At 41.2% G+C, this 22,813-nt stretch overlaps 1 protein-coding gene across 5 annotated transcripts in view; it reads left to right on the forward strand.

Annotated features, from left to right (window-relative positions):
- The window catches only part of NFATC2 (nuclear factor of activated T cells 2), a 191,062-nt gene that overhangs the window by 32,268 nt on the left and 135,981 nt on the right, over nt 1–22,813 (forward strand). For 4 of the 5 annotated variants that reach the window (XM_087928993.1, XM_087928994.1, XM_087928992.1 and 1 more), the window contains exons 2-3: nt 7,162–8,194; nt 11,052–11,220. In XM_087928993.1, coding sequence (XP_087785119.1) covers nt 7,162–8,194; nt 11,052–11,220 — 1,202 coding nt within the window. The remainder of the gene's footprint in view (nt 1–7,161; nt 8,195–11,051; nt 11,221–22,813) is intronic. The other variant, XM_087928991.1, reaches the window with a different exon arrangement.

The following is a 22,813-nucleotide window of genomic DNA, read 5'->3' on the forward strand; positions in this document are numbered from 1 at the left end:
TTATGAAGCCAAGTGTGTTTAGTGTGACAACAGAAACACAGACCACTTATAGGTGATCCATCAGTAAAGACTGTAAGAGCTTTAGAAATAGGATTTCACACAAAAATGGAAGAAAAGGCCGGATTTAAAGTAGTAGTAACCACTAGGATCCTTGGGTAAAGAATACAAGAAGTTTCCCACATATTGAGAAAAGGCTATCTGATATGATTCTGAAATCATATAACAAAAACAGGAGTATTCCAAGGACTAGTAGTTCTATATGACTAGCAGCCAATTGTTCTTGAACCAATTGTTGTAAAGCAGCGAGTTTTTCCCTTGATAATGGCCATTGTTCCACCCAAACCGGCGCAGAACAGAGCCATTTAAGAGGAAGAGCCATCATCAAGAATCAAATGGGCATTAAGAAGAGAAAGGATATCATGGCCCCAAATATTAGTATGAATATCTAGAATGTATGGTTGTAGGAAAAAGGACTTACCAGCAGATGTTGTAACATTAATTTCTTGAACATTCTGCCAAGCAGCTGTTGAACCCCCTATTCCCCACAATGAAGAAACTCTCGTTTTTGGCCACTACTGGCCACTGTAAAGAGGAGATGACAGTAACATCGGCTCCACTATCCAATAACCCTTGAAATGGTTGTTTATTAAGGAAGAGTGTTAACAAAGGATGAGAGGAGTTCAGCTGATGAAGTAAGCCTACAGATAAAGAAGTTGATCCAAATCCTGCATCCGCACGATTACCTATACCAGGGATGGAATTTCATGTGGAAGAAGAAGCAACTGAGCAACAGAAGAATTACAAGGAAGAACTTGAGAAAGATTCACCCAAATCTGAATCATGAGGATACCAGTGTAATCTGAATCTATTACCCCAGGCATAACAAAACAGCCCTTTTTGTGTGCAGAAGAACAAGGCAAAATTAAGCCAACTAATCCTGAAGGAAGAGGACCTTTAAATTGAGATGGAACTATTTTAACTTCCATGGGAAATTTAAACTCAATTTCCTCTTGAGTGATTAAATCGATCCCAGTGCTACCAGCTGTGGCTGGGGAGAAGTGAGAGAGACTGCTGGAGGAGTCAGAGTGATGGGAAAGGCACGCTTTGGATTCTGGGTGGGTGCCACACCCATTGGCAAGTTTCCTGACCAAAACCGACATTGATTGGCCCAATGAAATCCCTTTTTACAAATAGGGCACTTCTTAGAAGGACGATTCTGAGGCATAGAAGATGTAGAACGACAGTCCTTCTGAAAGTGGCCAGGCTTCTTACACTTAAAACAGTTACCAATTGGTCACTGTTCTTTCTGAATAGCAGCTGCTAACATATGCATTTTATAAGTTTGTGATCCAATATCCTGGCAGACTCACAGCATATCTGCCAGAGTGTAATGAGCAGTAGCCTTTAACGGCTGTAAAGCTCTTTTACAATCTGCATTAGCATTTTCAATAGCTAACTGGCGAAGAAGTTCACCAGCAGCTTCCTGATGATCAAACTGATGTCTAATTGCTTTGGACAGATGCTCAGCAAAGTCAGCATAAGGCTCATTGGCATTCTGTTGAATGTTTGAAAAATTTGCTCTAGGTTCTCCAGCTTGGGGTACCTTAAGAAAAGCACAAAAGGCACATTCAGAAACAATAATGTAGCTGGAGGAAGAACAACTTGAGTAGGAATTGTACCAAATGGTCCAGAACCAAATAGCTGCTCAACTGTATATGCTCCTCTCCCTCCTAAAGCAGCAACTTGAGCATGTCTCTTTATTCACTCTCCCAAACCACATATTGCTATGTTAAAATCATGTGAAATATTTGCTTCCAATCTTCAGGGATCATTGAATAACCATTTTTTTATTCCTTCTACAAGTCTTCTTGTAAAATTACCACTAATCCCATAGTCTGTAACTGCCTTTTTAAAACTCTCTTAAGATCTGATAAGGCAGACCCTCCCATTCTGCTAGCTGTGGCCCCTGTCCAGGACGATATTGTACTGGGCAAACAGACAGTAATTCTGCAAGTTCTGTTCTTGAGACAGAGGCATCCCTTTTACAAGTCTCTACCATTTTCTGAAAAGAAGACTGAACAATAGAGTCAGGAGGCTTTTGCCCTGTATCTGCAGGAGCTGAGGGAATTGAAGACATATATTCAGGTGAAGAAGGGGGACAAATGACAACATTAGTATAATGTAAAGGTGGAGGTGTTAAAAGAGAAAGTTCATTGTGACCAAATTTTTCAATTGCATGCCTACATAAATGCCACACATGCAAAACTTCTATTTTTGCTTGAGGTTCAGTATGCAATGTTTTCCCAATACGTTCCCAATCAGTTAATTTTAAAGACCCCTTTTCTGGGTACCATAGGCACTGAGCTGCAATCTCCTGGACCAGCCTTAAGAAATTTCTCTGTGGTACCTCAGTATTATTTTTCTTCAACAAATAGCCTAATTCATCTACGTGCTTCCTTTGTTCCTCAGAAAGCAAAGACCCCATACTTACAGAAACCAAAAGGTTGAAGAAACCACAAAGGGTTGAAGGTGCACCAAATCCTTGCCGGACAAAGTAAGAGGGTCCCTGTTCAGGTGCCACTTGTTGTAATGACGAGGCAGTCGAGTTGTTTGATCATGAACAACTGAATCATGATGATCTTTGTTGGAGTCTAGTCTTGCATTTATACACATTTTTAATTATCCTCCATCATTGGTTAACTTTGGTTACTGCTTAACTTTTGTTACTGTTTAGCATAGTAATCCATACAATTAATTATCTCTAAAGTCTAACATATGTTTACTTCCTCTCTCTAATCCTCCTTTAGATTAGTGACTTTGTTTACCTGAGTTGTATTTGCTTGGAAACATTCTTTATCTGAGGTTTGCCATCCGAGATTGGAACATTCCTGCAATTACAACTCTACACACATACATTGCGGTATACCAGTTTAGACAGTGGCAAGGCTTCTCCCCTCATCCCCCCCCCAAAAAAAACACCCCCGCCCAAGCTGCAAGATGTGGTGACTCAGTGAATATCACCTTCCTTCTCACTCTTGAGCCAATATATCTTTGGAATCCAAGCAGTTTATTTTGTTCATTTGCAGGCTGAATTCAGCATTTCAGACAGGTGCATTGGTGTCCCTTACAGGGAGCACATTCATGCAAAAACTGGTGGTGTTATATTTTGCATCCATACAAAAATCTACCTGCCATTATAAAGATTGTATTCTGTTGTTACTACAGTGTACAATAACCTTGCGGGTGTGATGATTTCGCTCAGTTGTCTGTTAAAATTAATTTTCTTGCGCAGGGAAATGAGTGACTAACGTGTCAAAATATTAACTTGTGAAGCATCAAGTGAGCACCCCCGACACAAGTGACATCATGCTGGCCACGCCCCCTCTGGCCATGCCCCCCCCCCCCAAGGTCAAACACAACCCTGATGCAGCCCTCAATGAAATTGAGTTTGACACCCTTGATCTGAGAGATACTTTTTAAAATTGCACGGATGCATTATATTATCAGGGACTGGTTAAATAAATTCTACTGCTGCTGCTATGTATCTGCCAAAGGTTTTATTCAGCTGGGTATTTCAGATATTTAAAGGCACATATTGCCATCCTTTTTAAAGAAGTACATTTTGCATGAAAAATAGTTTTCCTAGATTTTTCATTTTTCAGTAGAAAATTCTTTAAATGTTCCTTTGATTTGCGAAAGATAAAACCATTTACTTTTTATAAGTTCTCAGTTTTATAAAAAAAACTTGAATTCTGATAACATTTTAAAATACAATAGAAAAACAATAGACAATATAGATTTTGTAACAAGGGGTCATATTTGAAGACGCATTCTGATCAGTGTTTCTTTTTAATGGACAAAAACAAAATTAGCTGTATTGTCTGCAAGAAAAAAAAATGACATCTATAATAGAACAGTAAATTGAAAATCCCTAGGCATTGAAGCAGCTGTAAAATTTAACGAAGAAAACAAAGGAGTTGCTAAGCTACAGTGTTTTATTCTTGTGTTCTTTTGAATAATAATCTTTCATTAGGGAATACTCTTAAAAATAGTAAGTTGTTTAAAAATAAATGTAAACTTTAATGTGACCCTATTTGAGATTTTTATCCATTTTATTTCTTAGCTTTATACACCATCTTTCCTTTGGGAGTTCAAGGTGGCATTTCCCTCCTCTTAATTTGTTTCACACAAATACAACCTGGTAGGGTAGGTTGGGCTAAGAGCAAATAGCAAATCTCAGTACAAGTAGTCCTCCATTTATGACCACAATTGAGCCCAAAATTCATGTTGCTAAGTGAAAGATTTGTTACGTGAGTTTTTCCTCTTTTACAACTTTTCTTGCCACCTTTGTTAAGTGAATCCTTGCAGTTGTTAAATTAGTAACCCAGCCGTTAAATGAATCTTGCTTCCCCATTGACTTTGCTTGTCAGAAAGTCACAAGAGGGGAATCACATGATTTGCAACCGTCATAAATGAGAGACAGTTGTCAAGCATCTGAATGTAAATCTCATGACTTGGGATGCTGCAATGTTCATAAGTGTGAAAAATGCTCATAAGTCACTTTTTTCAGTGCTGTTGTAACTTTGTCACTAAGTGAACTGTTGTAAGTCAAGGACTACCAGTAGTTTGACTACTGAAAATGAATGGAGAAATTTTGAGATGTGCAAATGCTAGTAGAAAGTTAATGGGTAGCATGCGGACTGTTACCAGTGGTGTTATTCTACCGGTTTGACCCGGTTCTGCAGAGCCGGTAGCAGGGATGAGCAGCAGAGAGAATTGGTTCAGAATTGGTTCTGCTGTTGGGCCCACCCACCCACCCAGGCTCCCATACTCACCTTTATCCTCTGAATTTGAAGCACAGCTACTTTGCGTGGCACAGAAGAGTGCTGCGTGGCAGCTGCTGAAGTGACTGGGATCGTGCAGGCTTTCAGGAGGCAAATTAGAACACCTCTGTGCCTGTGCAAATGCCTCTGCGCCTGTGCAAAGTGCGTGTTTGGCGCATGCATGCACGTAAAGTGTGTGCGCATGCGCAAAGCACGCCCACCAAGCCACACCCACCAAACCGAAATATTTGACCACTGACTGTTACAATAAATTAATGGCTGCCAAAAGAAGCAAAAAATGACCAGGTGTTTGTCTCCTCGCTTCTTCATATGGGAGTCAAAGCTGTATGTTAGGAGAAGTGTGGTAAGTTGAATGTGGAGTGAACTTAAGAAGGGTGCATGGTAAAACAAGAGACAAGGACAAGAATGAATATGTGTTGAATAAATGTCTATGGTGATTCTCCATCATCTTGCAGATCATGGCTGGTCATGGTTGTCTCAGAGGTGTTTCTCAAAAGACAACTGGACTTTTCTTGTTTTTTCCTTGGAAATGTTTCACTTCACATCCATGAAGCTTCTTCAGTTCTGACTGAATGGGGGGTGGGCGGAATGGAAGGATGTACATTCTATTTGAATTTGATTTGTACATTTTCTGTTGAAGTTTGATCTTAGCTCTCTGAGAGACAGGAGATAGTTTTTGGGCTGTTTTCAGGCCGTTTTTAGGGCCATATTCAAGGCATTTTTGGCTGAAAAATGGCGCTGAAAACAGCACAAAAACTGGTCTGAAAATGGTCCAAAAACCATCCTGAAAACGGCCCAAAATCCAGGCCATTTGGGGGGCGTTTTTTGGGCTGCTTTCAGCCATTTTTTTCAGGCCAAAAATGCCCTGAAAAATGGCCAAAATGACCTGAAAAACAGACTGAAAATGGCGTAAAACCAGACTGCAAACGGACCAAAGAACAGGCTGAAAAATGGCCGGGGGTGGGGCCAGCCAGTGATGGGATTTTCCGGTTCGCCAAACTGTGCCTAATCTTAACTACTAGTCCGTGAGAACTGGTGCAAAACAACAGCAGCCCACCTCTGATATGGGCAAGAATATGGAGAGGAACAGTGAACGGTGCAGAGGATAAGCTAGATTGTTCTGCTCTCTTACTCCTTTTCTGCAGTCTGCCAATTATTCCTTACTCTAAAATGGAACAGTGTGATGGGCATATATGTATGTAATTTCATTAATAAATAAGCAATATTAAATTAGCAATGAGTGGCAAAGTAGCTGAGGAATGTCTTTCATAGCATGAACTATCCAGTTAGGGTTGGAAGTTCAAGCCCTTCAGGAGATAGTCTTGGTGGCTTTGTCCTTGACACCTTTGCCTGACACATAGTAAAGGGACTTCTCTTGCATTGCTCTCATGTGATGGAAAGCACTACTGTATGAGTTGTGTTTGGCTCTGCTTTTTTCGCATTTAGAAATCATATATGTGTAACATCTGTTGTAAACACCTTAAGATAGATGTGATTGAGTGCTGGTCTACTGTTTATAGCATTGATTTACTGATTTTCTAACGCAATACAAGAACCAGAATGCTAGAAAAGTAGGAAGTAAGTATGTATGTTTTTCCATAGGTGTATCATACCATTTTCCTTAAAAAAAAAAAAAGAAATTAAGTAGGAGGGACATTTCAACATTGTATCGCAGTCAAATTAAAATCTAATGTTCTGGGAGATTTGCAATCAGATGAGTCTGAGAGAAAAACACATGGTTGCCAAAGGGATGAAAGTTGAAGATTCGTACTCAATCAAACAGTGGTCAGGGGTGAGGTTGGAAACAGGCTGTAATGAGTGCATTTTCTGAAAAAAGCTATCTGAAGGGTCAGCACTGAGTATGGAGTTGCATAGTTGCTGCCAGTGCACCAGTTGGCTGCTTGGTAGAACAGAGTAGGCTGTTGATGGTATGGTTGGGCCAGCCTGTATACTGCAGCTTCTAATTGCTCTCTGATCCACACCAAATGTGCCATTGTCAGTAGTCATAGCAAAGCATGATCAGAAGGCAGCTGATGGTGGAATGCTGGATTGGGTGGACGAAATATTTCAAGACTGGTGCAATACCCAAGGATGCAGTGGGGGCACGTTCCTTTTCATTCTCTGGCTCTTACTTGGAGAGTGCCCGGTGGGCTTCCCCGCTGAGAAGGCTGACCTGCTGCTTTATGCATACAATTGATGTCTGTGTATAATGTAACCTTTTTCTAAAGCGCTATCGCTAATGCCTTCTTGTTAACCCAGGATTGCTCAGCTTCTGCAGTGGTATATCTAGTCTTAAAAGCGACCCTTCTTTTTCCAGAAGAACCGACTCCTTCACATAAAATCATCAGCCCACCCACTGGAGTTACTTACCCTCATGATGATGTCTCGGATTATGGCCTCAAGCCGTACCCCTTCGCTTTGTCTAGCCTTTCAGCAGATCACATGGGCAGATATGGACAGCCAGATAGCATAGGGTCAAAATGCTACTTGGACCCTTTCAAGGCTGCAGGTCCCCCTACTTTGAGCCCTAGGATTGAGATAACACCATCTTATGAACTGATTCACTCAGGGGGGCCCTTCAGCAGCAGAGACACAGATCTATTGGTAGAGCATCAGTCCAGCTCAGCTACCGCTAGCCCAAGGTTTACCCTGCCGGTCCCTGGCTTTGAGAGCTACCGAGAACCACTGTGCCTGAGCCCTCCTAGCAGCGGCTCCTCTGCAAGCTTCATTTCAGAGACAAATTTCTCTCCTTATACTTCACCATGCGTTTCACCAAATAATGGCCCTAGTGATGACCTGTGTCCACAGTTTCAAAACACCCATGCTCATTATTCCCCTAGAACCTCGCCAATAATGTCCCCACAAGCAACTGTCGTGGAGGATACCTGCTTGGGGCCACGTTCACCATCACCTCGTCCCAACTCAAGGTCGTCATCGCCAGGGGCAAAACGGAGGTACTCTTGCACTGAGCTCTACGGGAGTCAGCACCCACACTCTTCTCCACGGCAATCGAGGACCCCTTCTCCACAGGCCTCTCCCCACATTTCCCTGGGAGAAGACGGAGCGACAGTCACTTACACCCAGTTGTCCACCTCATCTAGTCTCATGGATGCCATGAACAATCTCACCACTGACCCTTCCTGCGGAGTTCCCACCAAAATATGGAGGACCACTCCAGATCCTTCGCCACTGGCTTCCCACAAAGCCAGTATGCCATGCCACGTGCTTCAGCCCATCGAATACATTGGATCCTGTGAGCAGGAGAACCGAAGGAACCCACCGCCAGATTCAATCCTTTTGGTGCCGCCATCTTGGCCGAAGCAACTGATGCCTCCGATACCAATCTGCAGGTAAGTACTAGCAGGTCTTGAGTATTTATGAGCTGCGGTGGCACAGTGGTTAGAGTGCAGTACTGCAGGCTACTTCTGCTGACTGCCGGCTGCCTGCAATTTGGCAGTTTGAATCTCACCAGGCTCAAGGCTGACTCAGCCTTCCATCCTTCCCAGGTGGGTAAAATGAGGACCCAAATTGTTGGGGGCAATAGGCTGACTCTGTAAACCACTTAGAGAGGACTATAAAGCACTGTAAAGTGGTATATAAGTCTAAGTGCTATTGAAATTTATGGAGCTCTATATAATTTGTCTCATAGATACGTATATATCTGTGAGACAGATTGGATATGATAGAGGAGGATTTCTTTTAATGAATGAAGAACTCTCTTGTTCTTCCCAAAGGTGCTTTTTTTTTTCAAGAGGCAACTGGACTTTCTGGTTTTTCTTTGAAGACATTTCACTTCTCATCCAAAAAGCTTCTTCAGCTCTTCATCCAAGCTTCTTGGATGAGAAGCAAAATATCTTCAAAGAAAAGCCAGAAAGTCCAGTTGCTTCTTGAAAAAAAAACCACCTTTGGGACAACTGTGATCTGGATAACTGAGAGTCTCCACAGACACATCCTGTTCTTTTTTTTCTCCTAAGCTGCCCTGGATATTCTTCTGTCGGAGATAACAGCAAATGCATGCTCCCGTAGCAAATCAAAGTGCATAATATTTGAGGAGACCAAAATCATTACAGTGTAGATACCAGCATAATTTGTTTCTCCTTCTTGACTGGGAGAAAGCTAAACATTTTCTACTTTTCATTACATTCTAAATATCTGATTCACCAGTATTTGCACACAATGATGATTGAATGGCTACTGAAAAAGTTCTATATCGTCAGTGTGGAAATAACCTAGAAGGAGAAAGAAACAGATGCTTTTATATAAGATTCTGGGTATTTACATAAAATTAAAATAAATTTTAAAACAAGAAAAAAATACAGAAATTTAAAACCCAGAAAAGAACAATATAAAAGCATATAAATTACATAATTTATATATATATATATATATATATATATATATATATATATATATATATATATGGATCTTTGGTTGTTGGGTTTCTCCGCGTAAGATTCAGAGATTCAGGCAGCGTTTCGATGAGTCTCATTCATCATCTTCAGGCTTCTGTCTTCGGCTCTTGCTTCTCAGAGTCACTCTGAGAAGCAAGAGCCAAGACAGAAGCCTGAAGATGATGAATGAGACTTCATTGAAACGTGCCTAGATACTTCGAATCTTACGCTGGAGAAAACCCAACAACCAAAGATCCACATACAAATACCCGTGAGAACCTCAGAAAATATATATATATATGTATGTATGTATGTATGTATGTATGTATTTATGTATGTATAGTGAAATACCATTCATGCATCATCACAAAATCTTCAGAACCATAAAGCCTACAAACTTGAAATTTGGCACGTATGTTCCTCTTGCCTTCTAGGCGCTCACTAAGAAGGGATTTTTTGAAATGACCATCAGAGCATTAGCATTTCGTATATTATTATTAACACAATCTGATGCTAAGGAGTTTTACTCCCCCTCCCCACCGGAAAAGAAATCTGTTACAAATACAAAACACAAACAGAAGAAAAGAGCTTCAGTTTCAGTTTTAGTTTCATAGCACCAAGCAGTTTTAGTACAGAACCATTGAGCTAAACCATGGCCAGACTCCTTGCTGTCTCCTTCTTGCTCACACAGCAAATACTGCTTCAGTTTCCAAACAGCCCACAACTCTCTCACAGGACACTAGCCTTGAATACTGATGGATGCTGATAGGCAGAGGCAGAATTTTTTCCCTTATTTTCCTTCTCAAAAACTAAGCCCGACCACATAGTTTCGTAGTGAAGCACGGATATCGAGCAACTCACAACCAAGGTAATCCCATTCATCTAAATAATCAATATAGCTGTATTGATCAATATAGCTGTATCAATATTTCACCAGCTCTTCCATGTTCTTTGGTCCCAAATGTCAGTTAGCAATACTTGTGAGTTCCTTTAGGACCTTATGAATAGCCAGCGGGGTTTGGGTCAATCTGTTCATTATCATTGATCCTTCTTGAATTAATTGCCATTGGTTCTTATTTGGCTCCTAGTTAGTGATTGTTGGTAAATGGTGAGGCAAAGAATCCATTCTACTAATATGTGTTAAGCAAATTGTTCTCCATCTCCTGCCAATCAGTGGTCAATCCAGCCCTCTTGAATTTTGAAAAAGAAACACCATTTTCAGTTGTTTGAGTCATTATTGTGCAGCCTGTCCTTGTTGTGCAAGTATTGGGCTAAGATCAGAGGTGGGATTCTACCAGTTCGCACCTATTTGCTAGAACCGGTTGTTAACATTCTAAGTTCGGAGAACCAGTTGTTAGAAGAAATTACTGGCCTAATCCTGTAAGGAAGGCAGGAAGGAAACATTCTGGTGTTGCTTACAGAAACTGCCTCTCCGTTAACCCTTATTACATTCTTGGCAGGACTAGACTTCCTGTCTCAGGAACTTCTCTGGAGTTATTTTCCCCTCCTTTGCTGGTACTTTGCTTGTGTGGAGTGACCATTCAAAGTTAAAATGGCACTGAAAAAAAGTGACTTTGACCATTTTTCACACTTACGACTGTTGCAGCATCCCCACAGTCATGAGAGTCCAGGTGAGGAGATGCGTGCCTTGATGTGAGTGATATTGAGTTGGCCACACCCAGCCAATAACAGGACCACTAAGCCATGCCCACCAACTTAGCCATGCCCACAGAACCGGTTGTAAAAAAATTTGAATCCCATCCCTGGCTAAGTTTCTTTTCTTTCCTAACTTAAATCCAAACTTTCTTCTCCCCAGCATTCCTGTTCAGTCTCTTCCACCTCTGGAGTGGCCTCTTTCGAGCCATTCGGGCTCCTATGAATTACAGATTGAAGTGCAACCCAAACCCCACCATCGTGCTCATTACGAGACGGAAGGGAGCCGAGGGGCAGTCAAGGCACCAACAGGAGGGCATCCTGTGGTTCAGGTACGTTGTGTTTTGTGGGGGGTATTTTACGGTGCTGTGGGGTATTTGGATCCCAGAAAAGAAAGAGTTCTTCAATCCAGCATCAGCATATTTTCCCTGCCTATCAGCTACTCCTTAAAGAAACCATGCCTTTTCCTGGGCTTACAAAGTAGCTATGCATCCCTAGTCTAATGAAGAGAAGGACTAGGGGTGACATGATAGCAGTTTTCCAGTGCTTGAGAGGTTGCCACAGAGAAGAAAGGCACCAAAGCACCTGGTAGCAAGATAAAATGTAATGTGTGGAAGATCCTTAGACAGATACAACCTAGAAGTAAGTAGAAATGTGAGAACAAATAATCAGAGGAATGGCTTTGCTTCCAGAAGTTGTGGATGCTCCATCATTGGAGGCTTTGAAGAAGAGACAGGAGACCCATTTGTCGGGAATGGTATACGGCCATGATGGTGAACCTATGGTACGTGTGCCAGAAGTGGCACACAAAGCCCATCTCTCCGGGCACTCCAGCTGTCGCCTGTTGCTCTTCCAGGTCCTTCGTGCACATAGGAGCGCCATAAACTGGAGACCAGCTCCCCAGCGTGCATGCACACGCCAGCCAGCTGGTCTTTGAGTGTGCATATCATTAGAAACTGGACAACCAGGTGGTTGGCATGCATGCGCGCGCTGGGGTGCTGCTCTTCCAGTTTCCAGGGCGCATGCACACGCACTCCCGTGTTTTAGCACTCAGTACCTTTTTGGTGCGCACGTACTCCTGTTTCAGCACTTGGTGCCAAATAGGTTAACCATCATTGGTATAGGGCCATGTTGGCGAACCTATGCCATGTGTGCCAAAAGTGGCACTCAAAGCCATTTTCCCTGGCAAGCAAGAGGTCACCCAGAAGAGCCCACTGCGCATGTGCATGTGCCACCACCCGACAGCTGATTGGCGTGCATATGCAGGGGGGCCGGAGCGGGTGCGTGAGAGATGCACGTGTATGTGCAGGAATACACTGCATGCGGGGATTCTGTACACATGCGCAGACATGCTGCATACGAGGGGGAATCGTGTGTGAGATGAGGCGCACAAGGGAGATGAGGCGCACAAGGGGGAATTGCACATGCATGCGCAAAGATGTGTGATGCACGAGGGTGAATCCTGCGTGCATGTGCAGGGGTTATGGGCAGTAGCACGCATTGCCTTCTGGGTGGTGGCGTGCGCACGAGCGTGCACAAAGTATCGGCATGGGAGCTGAAAAAGGTTAGCCACCACTGGTATAGAGTCTCTTGCTTGATAAGGGAAGTTGGACTCAAAGACCTCCAAGGTCCCTTCCAACCCTATTATTCTATATTTTATGTTTGTTTGAGTTAGGAGGCAACGTGGAAGCAGCCTGCTTCTGTCTCTTTAAGCTTCTCCTTAACTCTAAAGCGTATTTTTCTCAGCCCCTGGACTTTCGATGCCAGGTATAAGCCAAGCTTCTTCAAGTCTCATTTGATGGGGAGATCAAATGATGCCATCCCAGTTCCAACACCCTTAATCGTTTTGCATCCAAATGGCTATTTTAGAACATCCGTGTCTCTTGATAATTAAATATAGCTTAACTACAGGGTTTTTCAAAGTTGGCAACTTTAAGATTTGTGGACTTCAACTCCCGTGCTGGCTGGGGAATTCTGGGAGTTGAAGTCCTTCCAGCTTAAAAATTGGTATATGTTTATCCTGTATTTATTATTTTCTTATAAACAATTCAATGTGGCTAACATATCGAATATTCTTTCCCCTTCCTATTTTTACCACAACAACCCTGTGAGAGGTTCTCCCAAGGCCCCCCAGCTGGCTTTCATGCCTAAGATGGAACTAGAACTTAAAGTTTCCTGGTTTCTAGCCTAGGCCAGTAGCCCCAAACCTTTCGGTTATCAAGGACTGGTTCCATGGAGAGAGGTTTCTCCGTGGACCAGAGGGGGCATGGTTTTGCATGCTTCCCGCATCCTGCTGATGGCGCTTTGCTTGTTTGCATGGCCCTATTTCTGGCATGCCATAGTCTGGTACCATTCAAAGGCCCAGGAATGGGGAACTCCTACACTAGATCAATCTGGCTTTCAACAAATGTTTCCAAGTTTAAAAAATACTGCTCTATCAGATGGTTTTTCTGAAAGCGAAAGAGGAGCAAAAATACATGTACTGGTAAATTGTTCTCTTTTGCCTGCTTATACAGTTTAAAAGCTTCATTCCAAAAGATGCCATCTTGTACACAGAGAAATAAGGCGTTTGTTCTCATGTAAAGGACATTTTGTAATTGGGAGGGAAAACAAAAAGGGCACATTTCCAAGGGCTAAAGAAAAGAACAGGCTGTAAATGTATCAGCTGAATCAACTTTTAATTAATAAGGCTAAAGAGATACCACCTAACATCCTAAATTGGCCCTTAACACCAACATTTGAACCATTTTGAAATTTGGTATGGAAAGCTTTGCAAAAATTAACTTTGGTTCTGGTATAGTTGAGTATGTAAAGTAAATTTGGAAGAATTTCCTTTTCCAGGATGGCTTGCACTGTAAATATTCTAAATCTAGTGTAAATATAAATCAAAATCATGCGAAATATCATGTGAATGTATAAAACCTTAGTAAGACCACACCTTGAATACTGTATACAGGTGTGGAGACTTTGAAAAAAGGAGCAGAGAAGAGCAACTAAGATGATTAAAGGCCCGGAGACTAAAACATGTGAAGAATGGTTGCAGGAATTGGGTTTGGCTAGTCTAGAGAAAAGAAGGACTAGGTGTGACATGATAGCAGTATTCCAATATTTGAAAGACGAGGGGGTCAACCTATTCTCCAAAGCACTGAAGACAGGACAAGAAATAATGGATGGGTAATTAAGGAAACAACCAAGTTGGAAATAAGGAGAAACTGCCTAACAGTGAGAACAATTAACCCATGAAACATCTTGCTTTCAGAAGTTGTGGAGGCTTAATCACTGGAGGTTTTTAAGAGGAGACTGGAGAGCCACTTGTCTGAAATGATATAGGGTCCCCTGTTTAATCAACGGGTTGGACTATAAGACCTCCAAGTTCCCTTCCAGCTCTATTCTGATTAAATATTCTGCTGGAGACATGTAGACTAAAACACCTTCTTGCCTTTCATACAGGGGGTGCCATAAATCAAGCAGCCAATTTGATGTTTATTGGCCATACTGTTTGTTTCTTTGCCAATACCTTTGTTATGTGACGCCAGTATAAGATCTCTTCATTGGCATGGTTAGAATTGTGATAAGGAGGTCAATTGAGGCTTGCCACAGTTGGCACTTGGTTCAACGAGGTGTTTGATGGCATATTGTAAACTTTATGCTGTTATAAAGATACAGGGGCACAGGCTAATTGGGTTCATGAATTCGTAAGAGAAAGGTGAATGTGTTGGAGCACGAGATTTGTTGATTTAGGCTAAGGTCACTGATAGCATGGGGCATTTTTAAAACAAGAGTAGAAAGCTGCTTTCCTCCCCACTTATTAAACTTGTATCCATCTTTCCCACCAAAGTGAGCACAGGAGGCTGCTATCAACAATACAACATAATTATAAAAACAAAAGTCGAATTAAACCTTGAAAATGGGCAAATAAAATCTCCAAAAAGAAATAAACCATACACACCAATTGAAACTAGTGTCAATAGACAAGTCAAATTGTATGCCCAGAAGTCTGTTTGGATAAACATGTCCTTGGAGAGGACTTTGCGATCTGATCAATCTAGCCAGTATGAACAGTAGGTGGGGATGATGGAGATTGTAGTCAGATGATAATTGGATACCATCCTGTTTTAAAATATTCTCTTGCGTTTATTACAGTTGTGTAAATGAAGGCGAACCTTGCTGGATAAATCAAGTTTAGTCTAAGTGGTAGATGGATTTAAAATTTGAGGTATTTGCACTAAATAATGTGATTGCTGGGATCCAAAGCAGAAACATTAAATCTGTTGATTTCTCCAATGCTTTTTTTTTAAGTGATCAATATGCAAATGTACTTAATAGAAATTAAAGTTTAAAGCTCCATTTGAGGAGGGCATTCTCCAAGGGAATTCTGGTTCTTTTATCTTCCCTTCTGATATTTTGGTATATGTATTTGGTTGGTACATATCAAAACCTGTCTATCATACTGTCATAAAATGGAAGGGATGGAAAGAGATCATCTAGTTTCATTCTCTGTACAGTGCATGGATACTTTACTGCAAGCAAGAATTTCTTTCTTTCTTTCTTTCTTTCTTTCTTTCTTTCTTTCTTTCTTTCTTTCTTTCTTCTTTCTTTCTTTCTTTCTTTCTTTCTTTCTTTCTCTCTCTCTCTCTCTCTCTCTTCCTTTCTTTCTCTCTTTTCAGAGTAATGAAGTGTAAATTCAGCACCAGAAAAGTAAACACAGATGGCTGAGGCTTCATTTACCTTCTTTATAAACATATAAAGTAAATTTTACAATACCAGTTGTAGATTTCTTCAACATGGAACAAACTCAAACAGAAGCAGACATGTTACAGGTTCAGAGCACAACAGCAACTCAGGAGCTCAGAAACAGACATCAATTTCACTTTAGTTCAGCAGGTGAGCAAGACACACAGCAGAGGAGAGAAGCAGTTTCATTTTCAATAGACAGACTCCAATCTTAACATCACTTCAGAGCTGCAGAGCTTAATATAGAGCCATGCCTAGGCTACTTCTAGTTTCAGTTTCCAAACACTCCTTATTGGCTGGTTTAGTTGCTATGCCTATTCATTGGCTGACCTTGTTACCATGCTTTATTCCAGTTCATGAATATACTCTGATTCTTTCTGTCTTTCTTTTGATGGAGGAGTACATATTCTGGTTCTACAGGTAGTCCTTGACTTATAACAGTTCATTTAGCAAACATTCAAAGTTACAGTGGGACTGAAAAAAGTGACCGATGACCATTTTTCACACTTACAACCATTGCAACATCCTCATGGGCATGTGACCAAAATCCAGAGGCTTGGCAACTGACTCATATTTAAGATGATTGTAGTGTCCCAGGCCCCATTTTGTGACAAGTTTGACAAGAAAAGTCAATGGGGAAGCCTGATTCACTTAACAACCGTGTTACTAACTTAACAACTGTGGTGATTCACTTAACAACTGTGGTAAGAAAGATAATTAAATGTGGGGCAAAACTCACTTAGCAAATGTTTTGGTTAGCAACAGAAATTTTAGGATCAATTGTGGTTATAAGTCAAGGACTACCTTTATAGTTATAAGAGCTGAAGCAGTACTGATGTTTTAACTCAGTTTGATACCCGCCCTAATCAAATAAGCTAAAAAATGTCCAGAGAAGAGAAGATGGGGAGATTAGCTCTTTGTGGTCTAGAAAGAAAGTTGTAATTGGACTGGAGGTGTTATTTTCTGTTGCTGGTTTGACAAAATGGTTACGAGTGTGGTGTGTGGGCCAGGGTGCTTCAATGTGCCCTCTAAGTGTGTGGCTGAGTACCCACTGCTTCGGTTTGAACCACAAACCAAACTGGACTAAAATGGAATGCAGAGAATAGCAGGATCCCAGCTGCTAACTTTGTTTAAATCAGGACATACTTTTAAGCCATCATACAATGCAAACTAATGGCTGATGGTTCTGCAACATCTCAGTTCTTAAACTGAGTTAACTTGATTTTGTTAACCGGGTTTTAGAGGTTAGATTGTTGTGGGAAGCCAGCCACCATTTCTACATTTAAGCCTACACCGTTGGAGCCTCCTCCTTAATTCTAAAAAAGAAAAAGGAAGACGCTGCTGAGAAATGATAAGGAGTTCCTAAGGAGTTATATTCCACATATAAGGAGTTATATTCCACATATAACACACACCCCCAACCCTGCCTTAAATATACTTCATATATTGTTGCTTTGGGTTTTTCCAAACATGTTTAAGATGGACAAGGCTGAAATAATAATCTGGATTAGGAAATATCTTGTCCTTCACCCCTAAAAATCTGTTTTTTTTAAAGGAGGGGGAATATAAGTTCTGGATCAATGACATGGATTTATACATAGCGTCTTGCCTTAAAAGTGTTCTTTACTATGACATTGATTACTGTCATAATCAATGTCATAGCAAAGAAGACCAACTGTGAGTCTTTGAAGAAGGCAGCTCTTTTGGGACCTCCACAGTTTTCTTCTTGGTCTGTAGCTGATGGACAATAAAACCAGTTGGCAATGTCCAAGATCCCATATGGATAGATAATACAGGTAGCCAACTTACAACAATTCTTTTGGTGATTGTTCAAAGGTACGACACTGAAAAAAGTGACTTATGACTGTTTCTCACACTTAAAACTGCTCAAAATTTGGACAACTGGTTCACATTTACGACGGTTGCAGTGTCCCACAGCCATGGGATCCCATTTTTTTGCAACCTTCTGACGTGCAAAGTCAGTGGGGATTCCAGATTCTCTTAACAGCCATGTTATTAACTTAACAACTGCAGTGATGCACTTAACAATTGTGGCAAGAAAGGTTGTAAAATGGGGCAAAACTGAACTTAACAATTGTCTTGCTTAGCAACAGAAATGTGTGGTTGTATGTTGAGGACTACCTGCACAGTTGGATTGTCCAATGCTTTCCTACCCAAGTTGTGGAAGTATAAAGTGGACAAGATACAAGCTGCACAAATGAACTGAATACCACATGTAATTTACAGTAAGATATTTGCTTAATGTGCATCAGTTAAGGAGGAGAACAGGGAAATATGTTCATTTATAAATAGAAGCCATGTTTACATCCCTTTTAAGTATTGCACTTACTACCAAAGTTACATTGACCATACAGATTACACACTATAAAAACAGTGGAATTCCTTCCTCCAGCGTGAGGCTTGGAAGTCATGTAAATCATCCTACACAGGGGCATGCAGAAGTGGTATTCAGCAGGTTCTGACCAGTTCTGGAGAACCAGTAGCAGAAACTTTGAGCAGTTCAGAGAACCGGCAAATACCACCTCTGACTGGCCCTGCCCCCATCTATTCTCTGCCTCCTGAGTCCCAGCTGATCGGCTGGGTCTTCTTTTGTTGCCCTGCACAGGAGAACGGAGCTGGAAAGCAGGTTAGTGGATAGGGAGGGAATGGGGATTTTGCAGTATCCTCCTGCCATACCCACCAAGCCATGCCCACAGAACCGATAGTAAAAAATTTTGAATCCCACCACTGTGGGCATGATCTGTACATCTCTTTCTCCAAGAACTGAATGAAAACTGGAGGAAGGAATTCCACTGTTTTTATAGTGTGTAATCTGTATGGTCAATGTAACTTTGGTAGTAAGTGCAATACTTAAAGTTGTATGTAAATATGGCTTCCTGCATTTATATGCGAGAACATTATTTCTCCTGTTCTCCTGTAGTAACTGATGCACAATTAAGCTAATTATTTTCTTACTGTAAATCTAGATGAGTGGTATTCAGTTCATTTGTGCAGCTTGTATCTTGTTGATAAGCTATCTTACATAAGAAATTGTTTATTTTAATGTTTTCTCTATAAGAGCTTTATTCATAGATGGTCCTTTGTATGCTTTAAAAATTGGCTTTATTCACATCCATGATTACATTTGAAATATATGCTGCACTTCTGGGTGATAATTTGCACACTTTGAAACTTATTTTGTTGAGCTCAGACATGTTTCTCAATGATTCTTTTAGTTGCTACCTGAAATTACTTTATATCAATGTAACGTTGGGCCTCCAGTTATTCTGGCTTTCCAGGAAACAGTTGCTGACATACTGAAAGTTGTGATAAGTTTGCTCTTGTTTACTTAAATCTTTCAGGCATCTGAGGTCACCTATTGCTTTTGCCAGTATTCAGAATAAAACACTGAAATTCAGAGTTGAAATATCATGGGATAACAATGCACAAAATTAGCTTGGCTTACCCATCATGCTAAACTATGATTTCTCTAGTCACCATTTGCTAAATATGCAGTTAGCTAGTTTGATGCAAAGGCCTATACCTTCATGAGAGATGGGCGGCTATACAAATATGATAAATAAATACATTTTAAAAAGCCTAAGGCCATGGTGATGAACCTATGGCACATGTGCCACCTGTGGCATGAGAAGTCATTTGTGCGGGCACGTGAGCCCCAGCCAAACTTACCTGCACTGCACATGCGTGCATGTCCCAGCTGATTTTTGGCCTCTCTAAGTGTTGTAGAGCGGCGGTAGATATGAGGCAGACACAGAGCTAACAGCGAAAAGTCTTTATTCAATGAATAAAGGGGTGCCATGGCTGCCAGGGCTAACAAGCAGTCAGCTGGCGGCAACAGCTGATGCCGTTTGACAGCTCCTTTTATAGCCAGCTGTCAAACGGCATCAACCAATGGGAGCGATCGGCGGTCCCACCAGAAACACAGACCGGATTGGGAACTGTCGTCAGTTCAGTGAATGCAACACTAAGGCTCGAGGGAAACCTCTGCAGCCTCGGGAGGCTGAAAAATCGGCCTTCCGGAAATACCGGAAGTGCCCATTTTCAGCCTCCAGAGCCCGGGAGAGGTCATTTTTGCCCTCTCGGGGGCTTGAGGGAAACCTCTGCAACCTTTGGAGGCTGAAAAACAGGCCCGTTTCATCACTTCTGGTATTTTTGGTAAGGGGGTGCAGCGAGAGGAAGGTTTTGTGCATGCATGCACAGGAGGTGGGGTGCATTGCCTTCTGGGTGTTGGCACACGTGTACACACGCATGAGTGCACATGCAGTTTTCAGCACAGGAGCCCAAAAAGGTAGCTACCACTAGCCTAAGGTTTTCAGATTACTTGTGTGTGCTTGTTATACAACCATATTATGCAATAAGTGAGCCCAGCTATCTTGGTACATTTGCTTATTATCCCATATTTTCCTTAGCCAAGCAGATTGTGTAAACATTCACCATCATGACCTGAGGTTGTGGCAAGGTAGAGAATGTTAGGCGCAATATGAAATCCTTATTTGTTTTCTTAGCCTTGGAATCACATATTGACTGAAATCATACAGAGCATTACAGAGATGTAGAAATTTATTTGCAAAATCAATGCAAAGCCAGGAAACCTGCTCATATTGCATTCCTGGTCCTGAGATTCAGCACTTGTCAAATGACTGATTGAACATATGGCAGCAGCAAGTTCTGCTTTTTGTTTAACCGAGGAATCACTTTTAAAAAGTTTATAAATCCTTTTTAATAATCCAAGACACTGTCATTGGTTCTAGAAATCTCCTAAACCTCTGCTACTTTTTCTGCAACACTTGAGCTGAGGTAGCCATGTGCACAACCACCAAAAACATAGGATGGAACTCCAAATTAAACAATCTGTTTGGGCTTCTAAATCCTAAACAAATAGAGAAGAATCTATTAATAAATTCTAGTTCAGAAATTTGATCTTCTCTGTGTTGAAGTACATGCCCCTACTAACATTATTCAAGAAAGAGTTTGAAGACGGGTACAGCTGCTACACTGACTGAAGAGTTGAAATGTGTTTGTGTGTGTGTGTGTGTGTAATGTATAAAATCTGTCTTGTTCTCTCTGTGTTTAAAAAGAGTGTTGTACTCTACTGGATCTGATATCCCTCAAAGCTTTATCTTGTGGTTTTGCTAACTGATGCCACTTCCTCTTCATTGCATGTTGGTCTCAGGAGTTTGGCACTCTCCACTGAAGAGTGTGCATGTGTAAAGTGCTTCTAGAACACCAGAACAATTGTCTGTCTGTTAAAATGAAGAGCCTCTGGCGGGAGGAGAGGCATTCAGCAAGGACATGGGCTTTTGTATGTTTAATGTCTTGTTCAAGAGCCCAGGCTAGCAATAATTGCCTCTGTTTGGTGGGGGGGCAAAGGCTGGTGTTGACATGAAAATTTGTTCCTTCGTGGTTGGCGCAGATGCTCTATTCAGAGAGAGGATGTGATAAATATATCCCTGCCTCTTGGCAAAGTTGAATTTGACCAACTGTGGTTTAAAAAAAATGCTCCTTGCTGATAATCATTGATGATTGATTGTTTGAGAAATGATTACTCTCCGTTGATCTGTCCATTGCATTAATGACACTATCTAACCATCTCATCATCTGCCATCCCCTACTTGTGTTGCCTTCAATTTCTCCCAGCATCTGGGTCTTTTCCAGTGAGTCCTCTTTTCTCATTTGGTGGCCAAAGTATCTGAGCTTCATCTTCAGTATCTGTCCTTCCAAAGAATCGTCAGGGTTGATTTCATTTAGGATTGACTGATTGGATCTCCTGGCAGTCCAACACCACAACTGGAAAGCATCAATTCTTCAGTGCTCAGCCTTTCCCACAGCTATACATTACTACTGGGGAAACAATATCTTTGACTATACACAGCTTTGTCCATAAGGAGATTCTCTGCTTTTTAATACACCGTATTAAAAGATTTAAAGAATATTAAAGATTTGCCATAGCTTCCTTCCCTAGGAGTGAGTGTCTTTTAATTTCATGGCTGTAGCCACCATCTGCAGTGATCTTAGAACCTGGGAAAATAAAAAGCTCTCTCTGCTTCCATTTCTTGCCCTTATATTTGCCAGGAAGGGATGGCACCGGATGCCACGATATTAGTTTTTCTAATGTTGAATTCCTTGCTGATAGTTGTATTCAGCTTGTGTATGTAATACTAGTTTTCCCATCACTGAATAGAAGATATTAGGCATTCAGCAGTCAAACAGATCTGGATTTAGGTTCACAGAAAAGAAAGACCATTATCAATGATTCATGCTATTTATCAACTTTTTTGAGAAGACAGCCCCATTCTCTGTGGGTGTGTCTTCTCAAAAACGAGTAGAATGGAATAGTTGAAGAGTGAATGGGGATTTTACAGTACTCTTCCACTGCAATGCCCATCAAGCCACACCATGCCCACCAAGTCATGCCCACAGAACCAGTAGTAAAAATGTTTGAATCCCGCCACTGACATGAACATATAAAACCTTAATAACAGGGAGCTATTTTAGCAGCAACACTTAACATGCTGGATGTCTACGGAGATTTTCAGTCTCTCCAGGTCATGGTTGTCCCAAAGGTGATTTTTCAAGAGGCAACAAGACTTTCTGGTTTTTCTTTGAAGATGTTTTGCTTCTCATCCAAGAAGCTTCTTCAGCTCTAAAAAGCTTCTTGAATGAGAAGCCAAAACATCTTCAAAGAAAAACAGAAAGTCCAGTTACCTCTTGAAAAAGCACCTTTGGAACAAGAAAAACCTTTTGCCTCAAAATAAAAGTTACAGTCATAACTATAGAGGGATAATGAGAGTTATGCAGGAGGATGGAGGTATGTTGAGTTGGATCAAAACTGCGTGCCCAAAATTATGTTTTTCATATACATACATATGTACGTGAATATGTACGTATGTATATGAAAAACATAATAAAAACATAAGTATATGAAAAACATAATAAAAACATAAGTATATGAAAAACATAATAATCACCCCCACTAGCAGTTAAAAGGAAGAAGCAGCTGCAAGCTCACATAACTCCAAGAAGCACAAAGCCGAAGACACAAGCCTGAAGATGATGAATGAGACTTCATCGAAACGTTGCCTAGATACTTCCAATTTTACGCGGGAGAAAACCCGAATAACCAAAGATCCACATATATATATACATACATGTTTTCTTAATATATAATTA

Source organism: Pseudonaja textilis, chromosome 3 (assembly GCF_049901715.1).
Source record: "Pseudonaja textilis isolate UNSWEBS1 chromosome 3, rPseTex1.2, whole genome shotgun sequence".
Lineage (NCBI taxonomy): Eukaryota > Metazoa > Chordata > Lepidosauria > Squamata > Elapidae > Pseudonaja > Pseudonaja textilis.